The 18,461-nt window shown below is 41.7% G+C and overlaps 1 protein-coding gene across 1 annotated transcript in view; it reads right to left on the bottom strand.

Moving 5' to 3' along the window:
* The window catches only part of NIM1K (NIM1 serine/threonine protein kinase), a 70,471-nt gene that overhangs the window by 8,885 nt on the left and 43,125 nt on the right, over window positions 1-18,461 (bottom strand). The window contains exon 2 of the mRNA XM_049863251.1: window positions 9,308-10,291. Within this exon, the coding sequence (XP_049719208.1) occupies window positions 9,308-9,596 (289 nt within the window). The 5' untranslated portion in view covers window positions 9,597-10,291. The remainder of the gene's footprint in view (window positions 1-9,307; window positions 10,292-18,461) is intronic.

Genomic DNA, 18,461 nt, shown 5'->3' with positions numbered 1-18,461 from the left:
GTATGGGCAGGAGAATGGGATGGTCTCCTAGAGTGAGGACACTGAAGTTGTGCCCAGAGGTGAGGAGGGAGGCCCAAGACTTGACTGATGGGAGTGGCATGTGCTCCAGGCCAGTGATGCTAACTTAGTGTTTGAGGACCTGAGAAGGACAAGGAATGAGGAGGAGGGGCCCAAAATCAGGCCGGGCGCTAGGCAAAAAAAAAAAAAAAAAAAGCAGGAGTCAAATAATCGAGAGCCTTGGAGGTTGTTTTAGGAAACGTGGCCCTTATTTTTAGGGCAGTCGTTAAACATTACAAGGTTTTAAGAGGGAGTGCCTTAATCTGCTTTCCAGCACTGTGGCTGCAGCATAAGAAACAAAGAGAAGAGGAGCAAGCCTGAGGGCAGAGCGCTGGCTTAGGTGGTAACTATAGCAATCCCAGAGAGAGGATTCTCTTGGTGGTGGCAGGGAAGAGTAAGGGAAGTAGACAGATGAGAGGGGTATGCCTCCTCCTTCTCTACATCTGATGAGGAGTCTGCCACACACATCTTACCTAACGGGCAACACATTCCTCAGACTGCCTCATAGAGTTTCCATTGAGAGACTGGTGGATCTGAACTGCTGACCTTTTGGTTAGCAGTCGAATGCTTAACCACTGGCGCCACCAGGGCTCCTTCCTCAAACTAGGACTTGCAAACTCAAACGTCTCAAAGAGCCAAGGTGGTGAGAGTGAAGCAGGGCTGTTGTACGGCAAGAAGTAGTAGTGGGGACTGTCCCTCTGCCTGGAACTTCCTTTCTCCTGTGACCTGTAAAATTTCTCCTCATACTCCAAGACCCTACACAAGCCTTTCCTGCTCAACATGCTCTTTCTTCCCTGAGTCAAACCCTTTTGCCATATTCTGTGACAGCACTTATGCACTGTTTCCTATCTGTCTCCATTACACGTCTACGAGTTCCTATAAAGCAAGAACTGTCTTAACTCATTTCTCCAAGGTCCAGAACAAAGTCTGTGCTCAGATGTTTATTAAAAAAAAAAAAATGAGTGAACAAATGCATAAATAAATTGGGAGAGAGGAAGAAAGAGTCTTGGAAACATGAAACCAGAGTAACAGACAGGAGGCTAAGACAAGGAAAGGAAACGTCAGCAACAGAGAAAAGGATAGGCATCCGCCGTCTCTCACTTTTATTTGTGACAACAGATGGGACATAAAATATTCAGATGCCAAATGCGTCATCTCTTTTGAGAAATTTCTAATCAGTCTAAAAGGGGACCCAATGGCTCTCAGCCTGCCCTATCAGCTTGCAGGACCCAAGGGAAGCTGTTGTATAGCTATTTGCTATTAAACTCCAGTCATTAGAGGCTTATATAGGACCCTTTTTTTCCAGGGATCCAGAGCAGCTGCGGCCTTCCTTTACTACTGTCCTGGGAGCTGCCTCTGGCACTGGAAGCCTCTGCCTTCCTCGGAACCTCCTTAATTATTTTACCTAGACTATGCATGTTTTCCAGAAAATCTGATGACAAGTAGGCTTTGTATGTGGACCATGCTTGTACAAAGCACTATCTATACTACATAATCTGATGTGGCCTGGCAATGGGACGAGGCACTTGAAGTACCCAGCAAGGCTTTCTAATCCACTCACTAATAAGACTCCTTCCTCCTTCAGAGCTAAAGGTTTTAGAGGGATGTTCCTCCTTTCTCTCAGAATGGCCAAATGTCCTCTCTCCTTTTAACAAACCACAGCCTCTAATTCTCAATTGCTGTCCTCCTCCCCCAAGTTCCATTCCCCACTCCCTGACCTGCCACTCTCTTTCTTCATCTCCTCACATCCATCTGCTTTTACGCATCTAATTTCCTTTCATTCTCACATTCCTACTCTTTCCTTGACCTGGCAGCTCACTAAAGAATAGAACCTCAGAAGAGAGATGAGGCATGGTTCTAGGGCTAGGCCATTGTGAACCTACAAGGAGGTAAAGTCCAGGTTTTACTTTTCTGTTGCATTTTTCTGTTCCATCAGCCTAATGTGTTCGTTTACCTGCCATTATGTTTCCTGGCTTCTTAAATCATTTGTTGAACTGATTTTTCCACTGCCTTGCTTTTGGCTTACCTGCCCTCTTTTGCACATAATGTCCCATAACCAGAGGATGACATTGTACCTCTTGACAATAGGGCTACTCTGCGGCGGGTCAGAAGGAGGAGACCACCCAAGACACCCATCTGCACAGCAGGAAAATGCCATGTTCCCCAAAACTCAAGGGGCTAGTCTCAAGTTAATTTTGTAATATAACACACAAGAGGACTTTGGAACTCGAGAAGGAAATTACTATTTGAATAACAATTGTTATCATTATTTCTTTTTCTTCTGCCCTGCTCATATAATAGCTTGTCTACAGAATTAGGCACTGTTTTTCTCCTGGCTTGTGGAGAAGACTTCTCAGCTTAGCTGGTTATGGTCTCTAGTGGACATGTCCATCAATTTGCTGCCGTCCCTCCTCTCCCTTCTCAGAGACATGGACCTCAGGCTCTGCTGAGAGGGTAGCAGACAACGTGATTCTAAGGGCTGCAGTTAACTTCAGAAGGGAATGTCTTGACTCAAAGATGGCTGGCCAGTGAGCATTCATATTCTCTCTCTTTACAATTCAAACTGAAATAGAATTAAACTAGTGGGATAGACATAGGCAATAAAGGTAAGAGGCTATGTGGATGCTGTACTGGCAACAACCATTCCGGGCCATGTGCCTTCTGGTAATTAGGCAGAGAAAGCCACTCTGCAGAAAGAAATAGGAAGATGGAACAGACTCACCAGGGGAAGTAGAAATGAGAAACCATGCAGCTCCAGAGAAAGAAAAGGAGCTGGGAAGAGTAATATCTTGAGCCTGGCTCTACTTCCTTGCTGTGTGTTCACAGAATTTCACTGTACACAATATACCTCTTTTAATGTGAGCTTTTTTAAATATGAGTAGGCTTCTACTCCATGAAACAAATGGTGCTTTCTCAGGCCTAAAGGACTCATACTTCTTTGAAAGCAGAAAAATAACAGTCATCATTTAATAAATACTATGTTTTTTTTATGTGCTGTGTGGAAACCCTGGTGGTGTAGTGGTTAAGTGCTATGGCTGCTAACCAAAAGGTCAGCAGTTCAAATCCACCAGGTGCTCCTTGGAAACCCGATGGGGCAGTTATACTCTGTCCTATAGGGTTGCTATGAGTCAGAACTGACTCGACAGCAAGGTGTTTGGTTTTGGTTTTGATGTCTCCGTATAAGGAACCTTGGTGGTGCAATGGTTAACCACTTGGCTGCTAAGCAAAGGGTCAGCAGTTTGAACTTGGAGACCTTCCATAAAGATTACAGCCTAGGAAACCCTATGGGACAGTTCTACTCTGTCCTATAGGGTCGCTATGAGTCAGAACTGACTCGGTGGTGCACAACAACACGTGCTCTGTACAGGCACATGGCATTCAATTTTTTTTAATTTGTTCCTCCCAGCAAACCTATACAGCTGGTACGTTACCCTCATTTTTTACACTAGAAAACTGAGGTATAGAACAGTAAAATAGCTCGTTTAGGGTCACACAGCTAGAGGAAAAAAGAATTGGAATTCCATCAGGGTCTGGCTCCTATACGAGTACCTTTCCAAAATATTGACTACTTCCTGCCATTTACAGATATGTTAGCATATTTCTCTTAGACACTGTCTGGACCAGAAAGGACAATCAGGAAGCAGACTGCAAGAAGAGCTGTGCTTCTTCTCTGAGTCTTAGATACATATTTTTTATAGTTCCCTGATCATTTCCTGTTTCCTCAACTCTGAGACATTTTGAGGGCAAGACTCCTTGGGATTATTGCTGAAAAGGAGAAGGACAGCATGAAGGCTGGCAGGAACCTAGTTGAGTCTCGTGTTGGAAAAGGCAGTGGTACCCATGTTGTCTAGCTGGTCAAGGGTGGAGTGTGACCAGAATCTGGCTGAGTCTCATGCTGGAAAAGGCAGTGGTACCCATGTTGTCTAGCTCGTCAAGGGTGGAGTGTGACCAGAATCTGGCTGAGTCTGGTGCTGGAGAAGGCAGCGGTACTCATGTTGTCTAGCTGGTCAAGGGTAGAGGGTGACCAGAATCTAGCTGAAGCTGGTGCTGGAGAAGGCAGCAGCACCCATGTTGTGTAGCTAGTCAAGGGTGGAGTGTGAAAGAATTGTCTCCCCCATACTGCACAATTCCCCTGCCAAAATCCTAAGGTAGCCTGGTGGAGTAAAATGAAAGCTGAGTTCCAATCCTGTCTCTGCCATGGCCTAGGACAGGTGCTTCTGAGTCTCCATTGTCTCACTTGTAAAATATGGAAGGACTAGATGAGGTCAGTATTTCCCAAAGTGGAACCTTTAAACACTCATGGGGCAAAAGATGATTTTAGTGCATGGAAACAGCCTTAAATAACACTGAATCACAGCATAAAAACATTACTCCCATTGCAGTTCTTCAATTCTCCTAATTAAGGCAAAGAGAAAGTCTCAGATGATTGTTGGCATGTTTTTTAAATTATTTTCTGTTACTTGGTAATTTTCCTTTAAAAATGTTTTTAGTTTCTTTGTATTGCATTTACTTTTACCATTACCTTTTATTTATAGCAAGTGATATTGGTTTTTAATTACTGTAGTAATATTAAATTTCCTTTTGAAGTAACTTTAAAAATTAAAGTTGTACCAATGATAAGCTACCATTTATTGAGTGGCTACCATGTGCCATGTACTCCACATATGTTATTTCTAATTTTCCCATCAAGTCTAAGATAAGAATCATTATCTCTATTTTATAGTTGATGTGACTGCAAACCAAAGAGGTTACTTAATATCCACAAAGGCAGATGCCTATTAAGTTACCAAATGAGGATTTGAAGCCAAATTTGTATTCCAAAGTCCATGCTATTCCCACTATACCACTCTGCTTCCTCTCTGCTGGAATCTAACATCTATCTGGGCTCTTATGAAACAGCTCAACGTTGGCCCCATCCAGTAGCCTGTGCTCAGACTTCAGCCTCTGTGACCACTCTGCAGCCCTGGACACTCTTTCCTTTCTGAGTTCCTCTCCTAGTTTGGCGTGATCCACTTTCTCCTTCACCCTTCCTAATAATGTCTTCTGCCTCAATTTATGGCCCCTCATCTCCCTACATGTTCTGTTATTTTTTTATCTTTCAGAAATAAAACTACCTTATGATCCAGCAATTCCGCACCTAGGTATATACCCTAAGGATTTAATAGAAAAGACTCTAACAGACATATACACACCTATGTTCATTGCAGCACTATTCACAATAGCAAAAAGATGGAAACGACCTAAGTGCCCATCAATGGATGAATGGATAAGCAAAATATGTCACATACACACAATGGAATATTATGCATCCATAAAGAAAAGTGAGTTCCTGAAACATCTTGCAATGTGGATCAACCTAGAGGGCATTATGCTGAACAAAATAAGTCAATCACAAAAGGACAAATATTGTATGAACTCACTTTTATGAAATGACAAGAATAGGTATATATAGAGAGACCAATGTTCATTGGTGGTTACTGGCCTGGTGTGAGAAAGATAGGGACTCATTCTCTAGATAGCAGTCACTTTTTGTTTATGGTGATAGGAAAGGTAGCCCTGAATACTGGCTGAACTAATGTAACTGATGCTACTAAGTCATACACAAGAAAAGGGATTTATTGACAAATTTTATGTTATAAATAGAATGAACAAATCTTTCTTGGAATAAGTACAGCCAGAATGCTCATTAGAAGCAAGGATGGTGAGACTTCGTCTCACATACTTTGGACATGTTATCAGGAGGGACCAGTCCCTGGAGAGAGGCATCATGCTTGGTAAAGTAGACGGTCAGCAAAAAAGAGGAAGACCCTCAACGAGATGGATTTACACAGTGGCTGCAACAATGGGCTCAAGCATAACAATGATTGTGAGGATGGTGCAGGACTAGGCAGCGTTTCATTCTGTTGTACATAGGTCACTATGAGTCTGAATTGACTTGACGCCACCTAACAACAACAACAACAACATGTTATATATAATTTGGTTAATAAAGTTTATGTTCTATATCCTAGTTTGGTCAGCATCATCTGTAGTCTTAAAGCTTGGGGCTGGCCATCTAAGACACAACTATTCATCACTATTCACCTGGAACAAAAGAGAAAGAAGGAAACCCAAGAATCAGAGAAGGAACTGGTCTGCAGGACAAATTGTTTTCATGAACCACAGCCTCCTCTACCTTGAGACCAGAAGAACTAGATGGTGCCTGGCTACCAATACTGAATGTCCTGATCAGGGTCATGGTAGATGGATACTGATAGAAAGGGAGAAAAATGTGGAACAGAACTTCAGGTTCTCAAAGAAGCCAGGTTTACTGGGCCTTAAGAGATTGGAGGAATCCCTGAGACTACTGTCCTGAGATACTCTTTAAACTTTGAGCCGAAACTATTCCCTGAAGTCATCTTTTAACTAAATAGCACGTTAACTCAAAAAGTAAAGAATGAGTACTGTGAGTACTTCAGTACTATTCCCCTTTAAAAAATTAACTATATAAGACCAAATGGTCAATAGTTACTCTAAACCATGCATGAGGATGATGGGGAGCAGGGCAGTGAAATGAAGTTAATGGGAATGGAACAACTAGAATGGAAATAATGAGAACATTCACGCAAGGTGAAGAATGTAACCAATGTCACTGTACAATAAGTGTAGAAATTGTTGAATGGGAACCTGTTTTGCTGTGTATACTTTCACCAAAAATACAATAAAATATTTTTTTAAAAAAAGAACGAATGGTGGATAACCTTGGCATGTTCAAAAACCACTGCATGATACATATACTTATGTATACGTAAAAAGCCAATCAGAATGTAATCCAGTAATTGCTTAGGGGGTGTTGTATTTAGGGAATGATATTTTCACTTTCTCCATTGTATCCTTCGATATTGTTGAATGTCCTGTTGCTGTTGTTAGGTGCTGTCAAGTTGGTTCTGACTCATAATGACCCCATGTACAACAGAATGAAACACTGCCCAGTCCTGTGCCATCCTCACAATTATTGTAATTCTTGAGCCCACTGTTGCAGCCACTGTGTAAATCCATCTCATTGAGGGTGTTCCTCTTTTTCTCTGACCCTCTACTTTACCAAGCATGATGTCCTTTTCCAGGGACTGGTGCCTCCTGATTACATGTCCAAAGTACGTAAGACAAAGTTGTGCAACCTCCCTTGTAAGGGTCGAATGTCCTACAGATCCAATTACTTTTATAAGTTTTCTATTTTAGAAAAAATATAAATCTGCCTTCATGTTGCTACATTCTGAATGCATAATTCTTAAAATAAGATTTGAAAAGGCCATTTTCATTTTGAATGGAAAAGAGAAGGAGAAAGAAGCAAAAATACAGCATTTTTATTTTTACTGAATTAGTGTAAAAAGTTGCTCATCACTCTTCTCTACTGTCTCCCTGGGTGATTGCCATCTACTTCTGTGATCTCATCAGTGCAACTCTGGTATGACCTCAGGCCCATGCCCTTAACTTGTGCATCCAACTGCCTGGTACACAGCTCCTTCTGGATGTCAAAGTTTTCATTCAAAAATTTCTCTTCCTTTCTTTACATTTTTCTATTTCTATTAAAGGCATCAGTATTCTTTCAGTCTGCATAGTCAAGTCTCAGCTTCACATTAATTTGCCTTCTTCAAACCCTCAGTTCCACATCCATCACAGATTCTCCAGCATTGCCCAGCTCCCTCTTTTATCTTGACTGTGCCATCCTAGCTCAGGGTCCCCTCCATCTGGCTGGACTATCGCAGTAACTTTCTGACATCTCCCTACCTCTTCCACCTCTCATCCCAAACTTCATTCTCACCACTATAGGGTTCATCTTTCAAAAGCCCTGTTTTAATTGCAAAAATCCTGATAATTCTTTGTTTTTTTTTTTCCTTCTAAATTCTATTTTGTTGTCATTGAGAATATACACAGCAAAACATACACCAACTCAATAATTTCTACATGTACAATTTAGTGGCATTTACATTCTTTGAGTTGTGCAACCATTCTCACCCTCCATTTCTGAGTTGTTCCTCCCTCATTAACATAAACTTACTGCCCTGTGAGGTTTCCGTCTAATCTTTCGAGTTGCTGTTGTCAATTTGATTCCGTATAGATAGATCTTAAAAGAGCATAATGCTCAAGGCAGACCTATTTTATTAGTTAAGCTAAATTATTGTTTGGTCTTAAGAGGACTTTAGGAGATAGTTTTGGTTTAAGGTTTAAGGATTATCTCAGGGCAATAGTTTCAGGGATTCGTCTAGTCTCCATGGCTCCAGAAAGTCTATAGAGTCCATGAGAATTTGAAATTCTGTTCTGCATTTTCTCCCTTTTGATCAGAATTCTTCTATGGAATCTTTGATCAAAATGTTCAGTGGTGCCAGGTACTACCCAGTTCTTCTGGTCTCATGGCAAAAGAGACAGTTGTTCATGGAGGCCATTAAGCACATATTCCATACCCTCATCCTATTCCTGACTCTCCTTCTTCCTCTGTCGTTTCAGGTGAATATAGACCAGCTGCTGTGCCTTGGACGGCCACTTGCAAGCTTTTAAGACCCCAAGCACTACGCAATGAACTAAGGGGTAGAACAGAAGCACTAAACATGTTATTAGGCCAATTAACTGCAAAGTCCCATGAAATCATGACCCTAACCCTCCAAACCAAGGAGGTGTTTGACTGTACATAAGCCTGAGTGCTAAGCAAAACACTCCAAGCTCCTTAGGGCAAAATGCTCAAAGTCCACCATGATTCAGCATCAACTTAGTTTCCCAGCCCTTTCTTCCACCATCCCCTCATGTTTAGGGAAACTGTCATTTTCTCATCTACATGCTTTTGCTCACCTTCTCCTTCTAACTAACCCTCCTCTCTCCTAGAATCACTGCCACCCAAAATCCTATCCCTTCTTGAGGTCCAGCTCAAATTCTACCCCTACGTAAAGTCTCTATAATATTCCTGAGGTGAAAGAGTCTCCTTTCTTAAAACCCATGACCGACTCTTCCAGCTACTAACCCTACAGCATTGGGCAAGCCACACTTAACTTTGGGTCTCAGTTTTCCTATCTGTAAAGTGGAAATAAAAAATATCAGCAGCATACCATCACTGTGAAAAATTAACCGAGATACTGTTAGCATCTGGCATAGGGCTGGCACATAGCAAGGGCTCAGCCAAAGAAATTTCAATAGCTTCCTTGGTCCCAGTCTCTTAGCTCTGCTTCTAAACCAGGTCCCAATGCCACAGGGGGTGATCCTTGGGTAAGTCAGATCCTACCTTTGGTTAGGGAGTGAATCCCGAGCTTTACTTGGGAAAAGTTTCCGCTGCCAATTTCCCCTCGGATTCGGTAGAAGCCAATCCGTTTCCCCAGTGTGATCTCTCTCACCACCTTCTCATCTTGGGACATGTCCTGTGTCAGCTTCTCGTAGGGAGTCAGCTGGCGGGGCTGCCCCTCGTCCTCCTTGCTGCACTCTGTCTGGCAGTCACTTTCCACGCTGTCCCGCCGATCCCACCCGGCGCAGTGGAGGTTCACCAGGCTGCCTCCATTGGCATACACTGCTGTCATAGTCCACCTCAGGCTCACGTCTCCATCTCAGCAGAGGCGCCCGTCAAGGGCAGTGTGGGGAGGAGCGGAAGGGGGCCAGTGGGTCGGAGATGGGTGCTGGGTACTGCCAGAGCCCAGGGTCCTTGAGAGCAACCTCAGCCTCAGGGCTTTGGTCAGGGGGCAGAGGCAAACTCGGCAGCAGTCTGCCCAGGCAGGCAAATTGCTGCTCTGCTCACTCAAGACATTTCACACCTTCCCGCGTGGTGAACTTCCAGCCTTTCACCGACTGCACAGTCTGGCATGTCCAGCTACCGAGAGCCACTTCCCTGATTAGTCTCCAGGAACTTTCTGGCCACTCATGGGGTCTGACGCTGCGCAGTGGGTGGCTGTGTCCCAGGACAAAGGCTCCAGTTCACTATTTCCTTTGATGGCCAGGGACTATCTCATTCTGGTGTGTGAAAACCCAGTGGAGGCCCTCGAGTTCCTGCTGCTGGTGCTTATCTCAAACCTGCTTCATTTCCGGCTTTTCCTGACCTCAAATCGCAGGGCTCCAGCGAGCCAGTAATCTGGACCCCAGGAAAGAATCAGCATTCTGGTCACACGGGCTGCCAGAGAAGGATTAAATCCCAGCAATGTCACTTTAGCTGGCCTTTATTTAGATGAGCCTTCCTCTAAGCCGTGAGCTGTCTCAAAAATTTGGCGGGGGCTAGTTCATCCTAAGAACAGAGAATAAGAAAGTTACTAGCCCATGCTTATGTACTATACAGGACTCATAAAGAGCATGAAATTGCTTTGCAACCATTGATCTGAAAGCACTATACACGTTAAAGTTGATTCATATCCATAGTAGACACTTGATAACATATGATTCAGTAGGAAGAAAAATGTACGTACAGATACACCTCAATCTAACATTTTAGGAAAGCTCTCACAGCCTTTAAATCTTTCTAGCCAAACAGTTTCCCTCTTTCTTGAACTTTAAGAAAATACATACACTGCCTTGGATTGTTTTAAAGCCAGATTTCTAAAATAATAATGTGATAGCAATGATGGTGATAATGATTTCCCATTAATACCAGCTTTCAAAAGTTCTTACATTTATTCAAATAACAATATATTATATTCCCTTTATTTGTGTTTGCAACTTTTCCTATACTAGTTGCTTCTATTTTGTGTGTGTGTGTGTGTGCATTGGGTAAAAGCTAACAGAGCAAATTAGTTTCCGATTTGATAATTTGTATATAAAGTGTTTCATGACCATGTTTTCACTCCCCACAATGTGTCAGCACTCTCCTCATTTCTGCCCTGGCTTCCCCATTTTCTTTCATTCTGATTTTCTTCCCCTTCCTGCCTTTTCATCTTAGCTCTTGGGCAGATAATGCCCTTTGATCTCTTGTAACTGATCGTTCTAAGGAGTACTTCCTCTCAGGTGTTATTGTTTATCCTATGTGCTTGTCTATTGTTTGGCTGGGTGGTAGTCTCCAGGAATGGCTTCAGTTCCAGGTTGGAAAGGTGTCTTAGGGCCATAGTCTTAGGGGTTCCTCCAGTCTCTGTCAGACCAGTAAGTCTGGTCTTTTTTTATGAATTTGATTTTTTGTTCTATAATTTTCTCTCACTCTGTCCAGGACCGTCTGTTTTGATCCCAGTCACAGCAGTTGGTAGTGGTAGCAGGGCACCATCTAGTACTTCTGGTCTCAGGGTCTACTCTTTATTTTTATGTCATTCTATGACAATGGCTAATTTTTTTCTAGACTTATTTCCTGGGTATCAGCCTCCAGGCCCAATGCTTATTTTGAAAATGTGGATATGGAGGATAAACAGGTCTATGGTAGCCTCAGAGTAATAAATACTGCCCAATTAGAATGCCTTCATGGTCTTTTTTTTTCTCCTGGCTCTGCAGTTGGAAATAATCACAGCCTCCTGAATCCCCACAGTACTTTCTACATATTCCAAAGTGTCTCATCTTCATGAAGATGGAAACTGGGCTTAATTTACCCGTACGTTCCACTCCCTCTTTTTTCTCCCTCGGCATGGAGCTCCATGTTCTACACATGAAATTGTTCAATACACCTTCTCCTCATTATTCAATATCTCATTATCTGACATTTCACATTTATGACAATAGTAAAAAATCTACTATTGGACTATTTTGTGCATGAATGATGCACGTCTGGCAGTAACAAATGCTGAGGTGTAAGGCAACAGTAACGCTGGCTTTGATAGCGAAGGTTATGTGTCAGCTTGGCTGGGCTGTGATTCTCAGTGGTTTGGCATGTATGATATAATCTGGCAGTTATGTAATGATGTAATGAAGAGAAGGTGTAAATGTGTGTTGAACTTGATTTTTGGACTTGAGCATTCCAAACCAAAAACTTGGATGAAAACGTGAGAGATTTCTTTAGAAATATAAATTTATGACTCCGTTTGATGATATCACTTTATTACAATTAAGTATACAGTGACTATACTGTTATTATGGTTAAATACTAAAAAAAAAAAACCCAAACCTGTTACCATCGAGTTGATTCCAACTCTTAGCGACCCTATCAAATAAACAAAAATAAGGAAAGGAAAGAAGAGGTTGATTGATGCCCAGGACTATTCCTATTTCTGGATAGGGAGAGAGGAGGCTGGAAGTGGGATAAATGCCTTGGCTCTTGTCCTTGCTGGCCTTTCACAAGATCCCTGGCATGCCTCTCTCATAGCACCTCATCTCTGGAATGCATTGTCATCGACCTACTTGTACCTCAACTAGATAAGCATCTTAAGGGCTAAGACCTGCCCTTTATTCTTCTCTATCTTCTCCTAGAGCTCAGCACAGTGCCTGGCACTTATCAGCCATTCGATAAAAGCTTCTTGAAGAAAGAATGAGCTAATTTACCAATTTATCGATTGTTACACTTAGGTACGATTTAGTAACGGCAGCAACCCAAAACATGAAGCCACAGCATATTGAAAAAACAAGCAAATAATGGAAATTATGACATCTAAATGCAGATGCAATTAAATTCCCCTTTTCTCAGATACAGAGTTTTTTTTTTTTTTTCTTTTTTTGCCACTTTGGTTCTGACCAATTTTTATGGACATTAATGAGCGCAAAAGCCAAAAATATGGAGTCACATCATTGTACATCAAAGTCTCTGGAGGAGGTGGAATGGTCCTTAATTATTAGCTTACTGTTGCTACATAGCAATGCATTAAACAAGATGAAAGAAAACAGTTTACTTGGTAATTTATTTTCTTGACTTGCAACCTGCTGTGAAAACAGTATCAAGGCAAACCATCTCGCCTTTGTTCTTTACGTCTGAGTTAAAATTACAAAACTTCTGGGCAAGTCTCCCAGATAACCTCTTCTTCAGTTGGCAAGGCCAGGCCCTGCTTTGCTTAGAGGAAGAGCTGCGTTTTCTCTGTGTGGCAGCAAAATGCACTAAAAGCCAAGCTGCAGCACAATCTCCTTCAGATGTGGTGCACCATCTCGGGGAATCGTTAACAAAGATACTTCATTTGAAAATCCATCTTTCACTTAAAATCCATCCGCATATTCTTAGCTTTTTGCCTTAGCTCTTCTGGCTCTACGGCAACAGGTTTGGTTTCTTTCTCAACACAAGTCAAGATCTCCACGGGGAAATTGTTAGATTAACAGGAGATGAATGTGAGCAGTCCAGCCCTAGAGCTTAACAGCCGTGCTACTCAGTAACACTACCTCTTGCCCCAGTTGATCGCAAAACCAAAAAAAAAAAAAAAGAGGAAAGAAAAGATGTAAATAACCAAAATAAGAAATGAAAGTGGAGACATTACAACTGACCCAATAGAAACAAAAAGAATCATAACAGAATACTATGAACAACTGTACAGAAACAAACTTGATAGATGAAACGGACAAATTCTTAGAAGCATACAGCCTATCAAAACCAACACCAGTTGCCATCAAGTCAGCTCTGACTCATGCAGAGTAGAACTGCAGGTCCATAGAGCTTTCAAGGCTGTGACCTTTGGAAGCAGATCGCTTGGCCTTATCTTTAGAAATGTCTCTGGGTGAGTATGAACCACCAACTTTCCGGTTCGTAGTTGAGCACTTAACCACTCACACCAACAGAGACTTCTCACTTGATCTCACAGGCTCCTTCTCCCAGCCACTCAGCCAAGGTCTCCCCTGCTCCCCACACACTCACCACCCAGGGCCAGTCCACCCAATCTGATGGGCTTAGATTGGCTCTTCCCATGCTGTATTTTGCATTTGAGGTTCCCTGACATCAGGGTTGCAGACTGGAATGCCTAGGAGGGCTGAGCAGATGTTCTTGCATCAGTGAAGGTGGGCAGGTGTTCCATATTAATGACATGGGCCAAGGGCAGCGTGTAAGCCCAGCATAACAAAGCAGCCCACACGTAGCTCCAGCCAGTGTAGCTATGTTGGAATGCCAGACTTCTTAATTCTTTAAAAGAAGCTAGAAACCAAGATTTTTTTTTTTTTTTTTGGTGAAATCAGTCAATTTTTAAATTGTGGATCAAATATTTAAAAAACACTCTGTGGCCAAATGGAACTAATGCCAGGCCAGATTTGGCCTTCGAGTTGCCAATTTGCAGACTCTGCTTTAGGTTTTACAGGGACACCATGAAAAACAAGGGCAATCATAGTCAAATATGTCTAGGACTATTGCATATTATACTCCTCTCACTAACAGAAAATTTGGCAGTTCGAGTCCACCCAGAGGCACCTCAGAAGAAAGGCCTGGTGATCTACTTCTGAAAAATCAGCCATTGAAAATTCCACAGAGCACAGTTTAATTCTGACACACGGGGGTCACTACGAGTCGGAGAGCTGATGAGTTGGCAGCTAGTATACCACCATCTTAGATATTTTTATTAGTACCTTACAGTCTTATGATATTTAAAACACACAAGCTACTCAGTGTTTGGAGTTTAACACTGAATTTAAATCAGGGATCCCCAAGTTTCTTTAGCCATCTGATTCATTCTCTTCAAATACCTTTTGTCACTAGTGTTTATCTTACAGCTCTTACCTCAGAGTTAGACAAAGTTATATAACAGTCAAATAAATGTCAATTAGATATCAGTAAGAATTTGGGCCCTAACAGGAAGATCATGAAAATGGTTCAGTATAGAACAAAACAAAAAATAAATGGAGTTTAATCGGCAAATGCAGCAGATGGGGTGGGGGCTGCCCACATCTGTGGGGTCTGAGATGACATAACAGTTTCTTTGTGGTTAAGCATCTTTTAACACTGGGAAGACTTAGCTTTAAAAACAGAAATGTTTAATAGATGCAAAGCCATACATAACATCAATGTTTTTGTTTTGATAAGCCTGTATAAAATTGGCATTTTATGTACTTTTCATGTGAAGAGAATGTGTCATGGTACCGTAACAAAATAATTTTCTAATTTAAAATAAAGAATTAAATAATTTATTTAGACTTGAGATTTTAAGGTGAAATTTTATTGTTTATAAATAGCATTGGTATGCATTTAATATCACTTAAGGTTTACCCCTGTTTATATGTGTAAATTGTTATATTTACAAGAATTATTAAGTATTTTGCAAGTTTCTTTGTTAATCAAATAAAGTAAAAGAAAATGAAATGTTATAAATGTAGTTTAAAATGCTTAAAAGTATTCAATTAAGCTTTAAATGGGATCAAACATTACTCTTTAAAAATGATGGTTAGATAAAATAGTATGTCTGGATTTGTTTCAAAATAATCAAGGGTGGAAGGAGTAGAAGGAGATTTAAAGAAACAAGACTGGCCATGAACTGATCATTTTTTGAAGCTGGGTGGTGAGTACATGGAGGTTTATTATGTTCTTTGCACCGTTTCTATATATGCTCAAAATTTTCTATGGAGTTCCTGGGTGACACAAACATTTAAGAGCTAGGCTACTAACAAGCAGTTAAGAGCTAGGCTACTAAAAGGTTGGTGGTTCAAATCTACCCATCGGTGCCTTGGAAGAAAAGCCTGGCAATCTACTTCCAAAAGGTCACAGCCGTGAAAACCCTACTGAGCAGTTCTACTCTGCACACATGGGGTCACCATGAGACAGAACTGACTCTATGGCAACTGGTTTGGTTTTTGGTAAAATTTTCTGTAATTTTTTTAAAATGATTATTAAAATTTGCTAGGTTAAAAATATATCTTTGCAATTTAAAAATTCCCATTGCCACTGAGTCGATTCTGACTAAAAGCGACCCTATGGGAGTATAGAGTAAAACTGCCCCATAGGGTTTCCAAGGCTTCATCCTTAAGGGAGCAGACTGCCACATCTTTCTTCCACAGAGCAACTGGTGGGTTCGAACCACTGACCTTTCAGTTAGCAGCCAATCGCTTTAACCACTGTGCCACCAAGGCTCCTTATACCTTTAAAATGCTAGGCATTAATTATTGAATTAATGAATGATCATGCCAACCCTGTCAGGTGAGGCATTGTCATCCCTCTAAACAGATTAAAAAAAAAAAAAACAAAAAACTAAGGCTGACTGAAGTTAAGAAAGTTGCCCAAGACTGTCTTGACTGTTAGCTCCCTGAGGGTGGAGAGACTGTGCATTTTAAGTAAACCAGAAATTTCAAACACAGGAGGAGAAGAACAAGTCATGATTCAATATCCATATGGCAGAAACTCAGTCCCCTCTGTATCAGGATTTTCATCTTATTTACATTTCATTCCCAAAACACAAACCTTCCCTTTTTCTCAGAGGGAAAATGCCTCCCTCCAAACAAATAAGGAATGGCATTAAGATACAGAATGAAGTTATGTGTTGAATCACAAGCAGGTGGCCATAAGCAGAAAAATAAATATAGTCTTCATCTTCTCAGATATAACTAATTTAGGAAACAGTGCAGGAACACTCATGCCTATTTGTAGTTCATAGCTTATTTTTAGGGGATTAAAAATGTTTGCAAGTCATGGGATGCAGACCCCAAATTCTCATAAAAAGACCCGACTTAATGGTCTGACTGAGACTAGAAGGACCCTGGTGGTCATGGTCCCCAAACCTTCTGTTGGCCCAGGACAGGAACCATTCCCGAAGCCAACTCTTCAGACATGGATTGGACTGGACAATGGGTTGGAGAGAGATGCTGATGAGGAGTGAGCTACTTGCATCAGGTGGACACTTGAGACTATGTTGGCATCTCCTGTCTGGAGGGGAAATGGGAGGGTAGAGGGGGTTAGAAGCTGGCAAAATGGACATGAAAAGAGAGACTGGAAGGAGGGAGCGGGCTGTCTCATTGAGAGGAGAGTAATGGGGAGTATGTAGCAAGGTGTATATAAGTTTTTTTGTGAGAGACTGACTTGATTTGTAAACTTCCACTTAAAGCACAATAAAAACTATTAAAAAAAAAAAAGTTTGCAAGTCAAAGCAGAAACTGCTTTTTTGCTGCCTGGTAATTTTCTTCAGCTCTAAGGTAATACATTCACTAAGAATCGGTGAACTACCTTGACTGGTGGCCCTAAGGAATGCTTTAAAAACTAGTTTCTTTTCTATTGCACAAAACTCAGGAAAGTCTATCATGTCATCAGGCTGGGGGGCTATGGTCATGGATGAGGAAAAAAGTTGCAGAACAAAAGCTCTTACTTTTATCATCGTAAAAAGTGGATTTGAAAGCTTTATTAAGAGTCTCTCATACCTTATAACTCAACTACTAATCGAAAGGTTAGCTGTTTGAACCCATGCAGAGGCGCCTTGGAAAAAAAGGCCTGGCAATGTGCTTTGAAAACTCTGTGGAGCAGTTCTACTCTGTAATACATGGGGTTGCTGTGAATCGGAATCCGCTCAATGGCTACTGGTTTGTACACCTTTTAAATGATTCCTTCACACAGCATAAGCCGCATCTGAGAATTTTTCAACATTTACCAAGTGGTGGCAGAAGTGAAGGGTGGTGGTGTCAGGGGACGGGAGAGACATTATTAAGTATATAAGCAAACAAATGTCAGTGCGCAATAGCAATATGAACAGAATAGAGATTTTCTTAAAAAGCTTCATAGACATAAAAATTTAATATACGATAGAGATGGCATTTCAAACCACTACGGCTGCTAACCAAAGGGTCAGCAGTTCGAATCCGCCAGGCGCTCCTTGGAAACTCTACAGGGCAGTTCTACTCTGTCCTATAGGGTCACTATGAGTCGGAATCGACTCGACGGCACTGGGTTTTGCTGGGTGGGGCAAAAGATAAATGACCCAATATTGGTGCTTGCAGGGGCAGTTCTCAGCCTTGATCCACATCAAAAGCACCAGGGAGTTGCAGAAGCCCAGGCTTTACCTCCAAAGATTTGATTTATTTGGTCTGGGGAGAGGGTCCAGCAAAGGCGTTTTTGTTTTTAAGTTTCCCAGGTGATTCAGATTTGAAAACCACCATCCTGTAATATACACGTTTTAGCTGCTTGCATGGTTATCTGACTGAAGACTCTATTTCCCGGTTTTCCTCATAGTTAGCTTGGCTATGTGCCTGAGATATGGTCATGGGCTGTGGGCAGAAGTGATAAATGCAACCTCCAGGTGGTACCCTTAAAAGGAGAGAGGCATGCCCTCCCCTTCTCATCTTGCTGGCTGGAGTTTGGATGTGGTGGTGTAAATGGAAACAGACATCTTAGACCAAGATGAAAGTTGTGTATTGAGGATGATGGAGCCACAAGAGAGAAGGATCCTGGGCCCTATCACCACATAGCAACCATATCAGCCCTGGATCATTCACCTGTAGACTATGAAGTGAGAGAAATAAGATTCTATCTTCTTAAGCTTCTGTTGTTTTGACCTTTGTTACACCAGCCTAATGTTTATACAACGGGGTTTTCACTTCTTACTTAATATGCTCCTGTATAGTTTGAATGTTTTATAATGCAGAGCCCTGGTAGTGCAATGGTTAAGTGG

This window comes from Elephas maximus, chromosome 2 (assembly GCF_024166365.1).
Source record: "Elephas maximus indicus isolate mEleMax1 chromosome 2, mEleMax1 primary haplotype, whole genome shotgun sequence".
Taxonomy (NCBI): domain Eukaryota; kingdom Metazoa; phylum Chordata; class Mammalia; order Proboscidea; family Elephantidae; genus Elephas; species Elephas maximus.
Note: the sequence above shows the minus strand (reverse complement) of the source record. Positions and strands in the feature narration are given on the sequence as shown.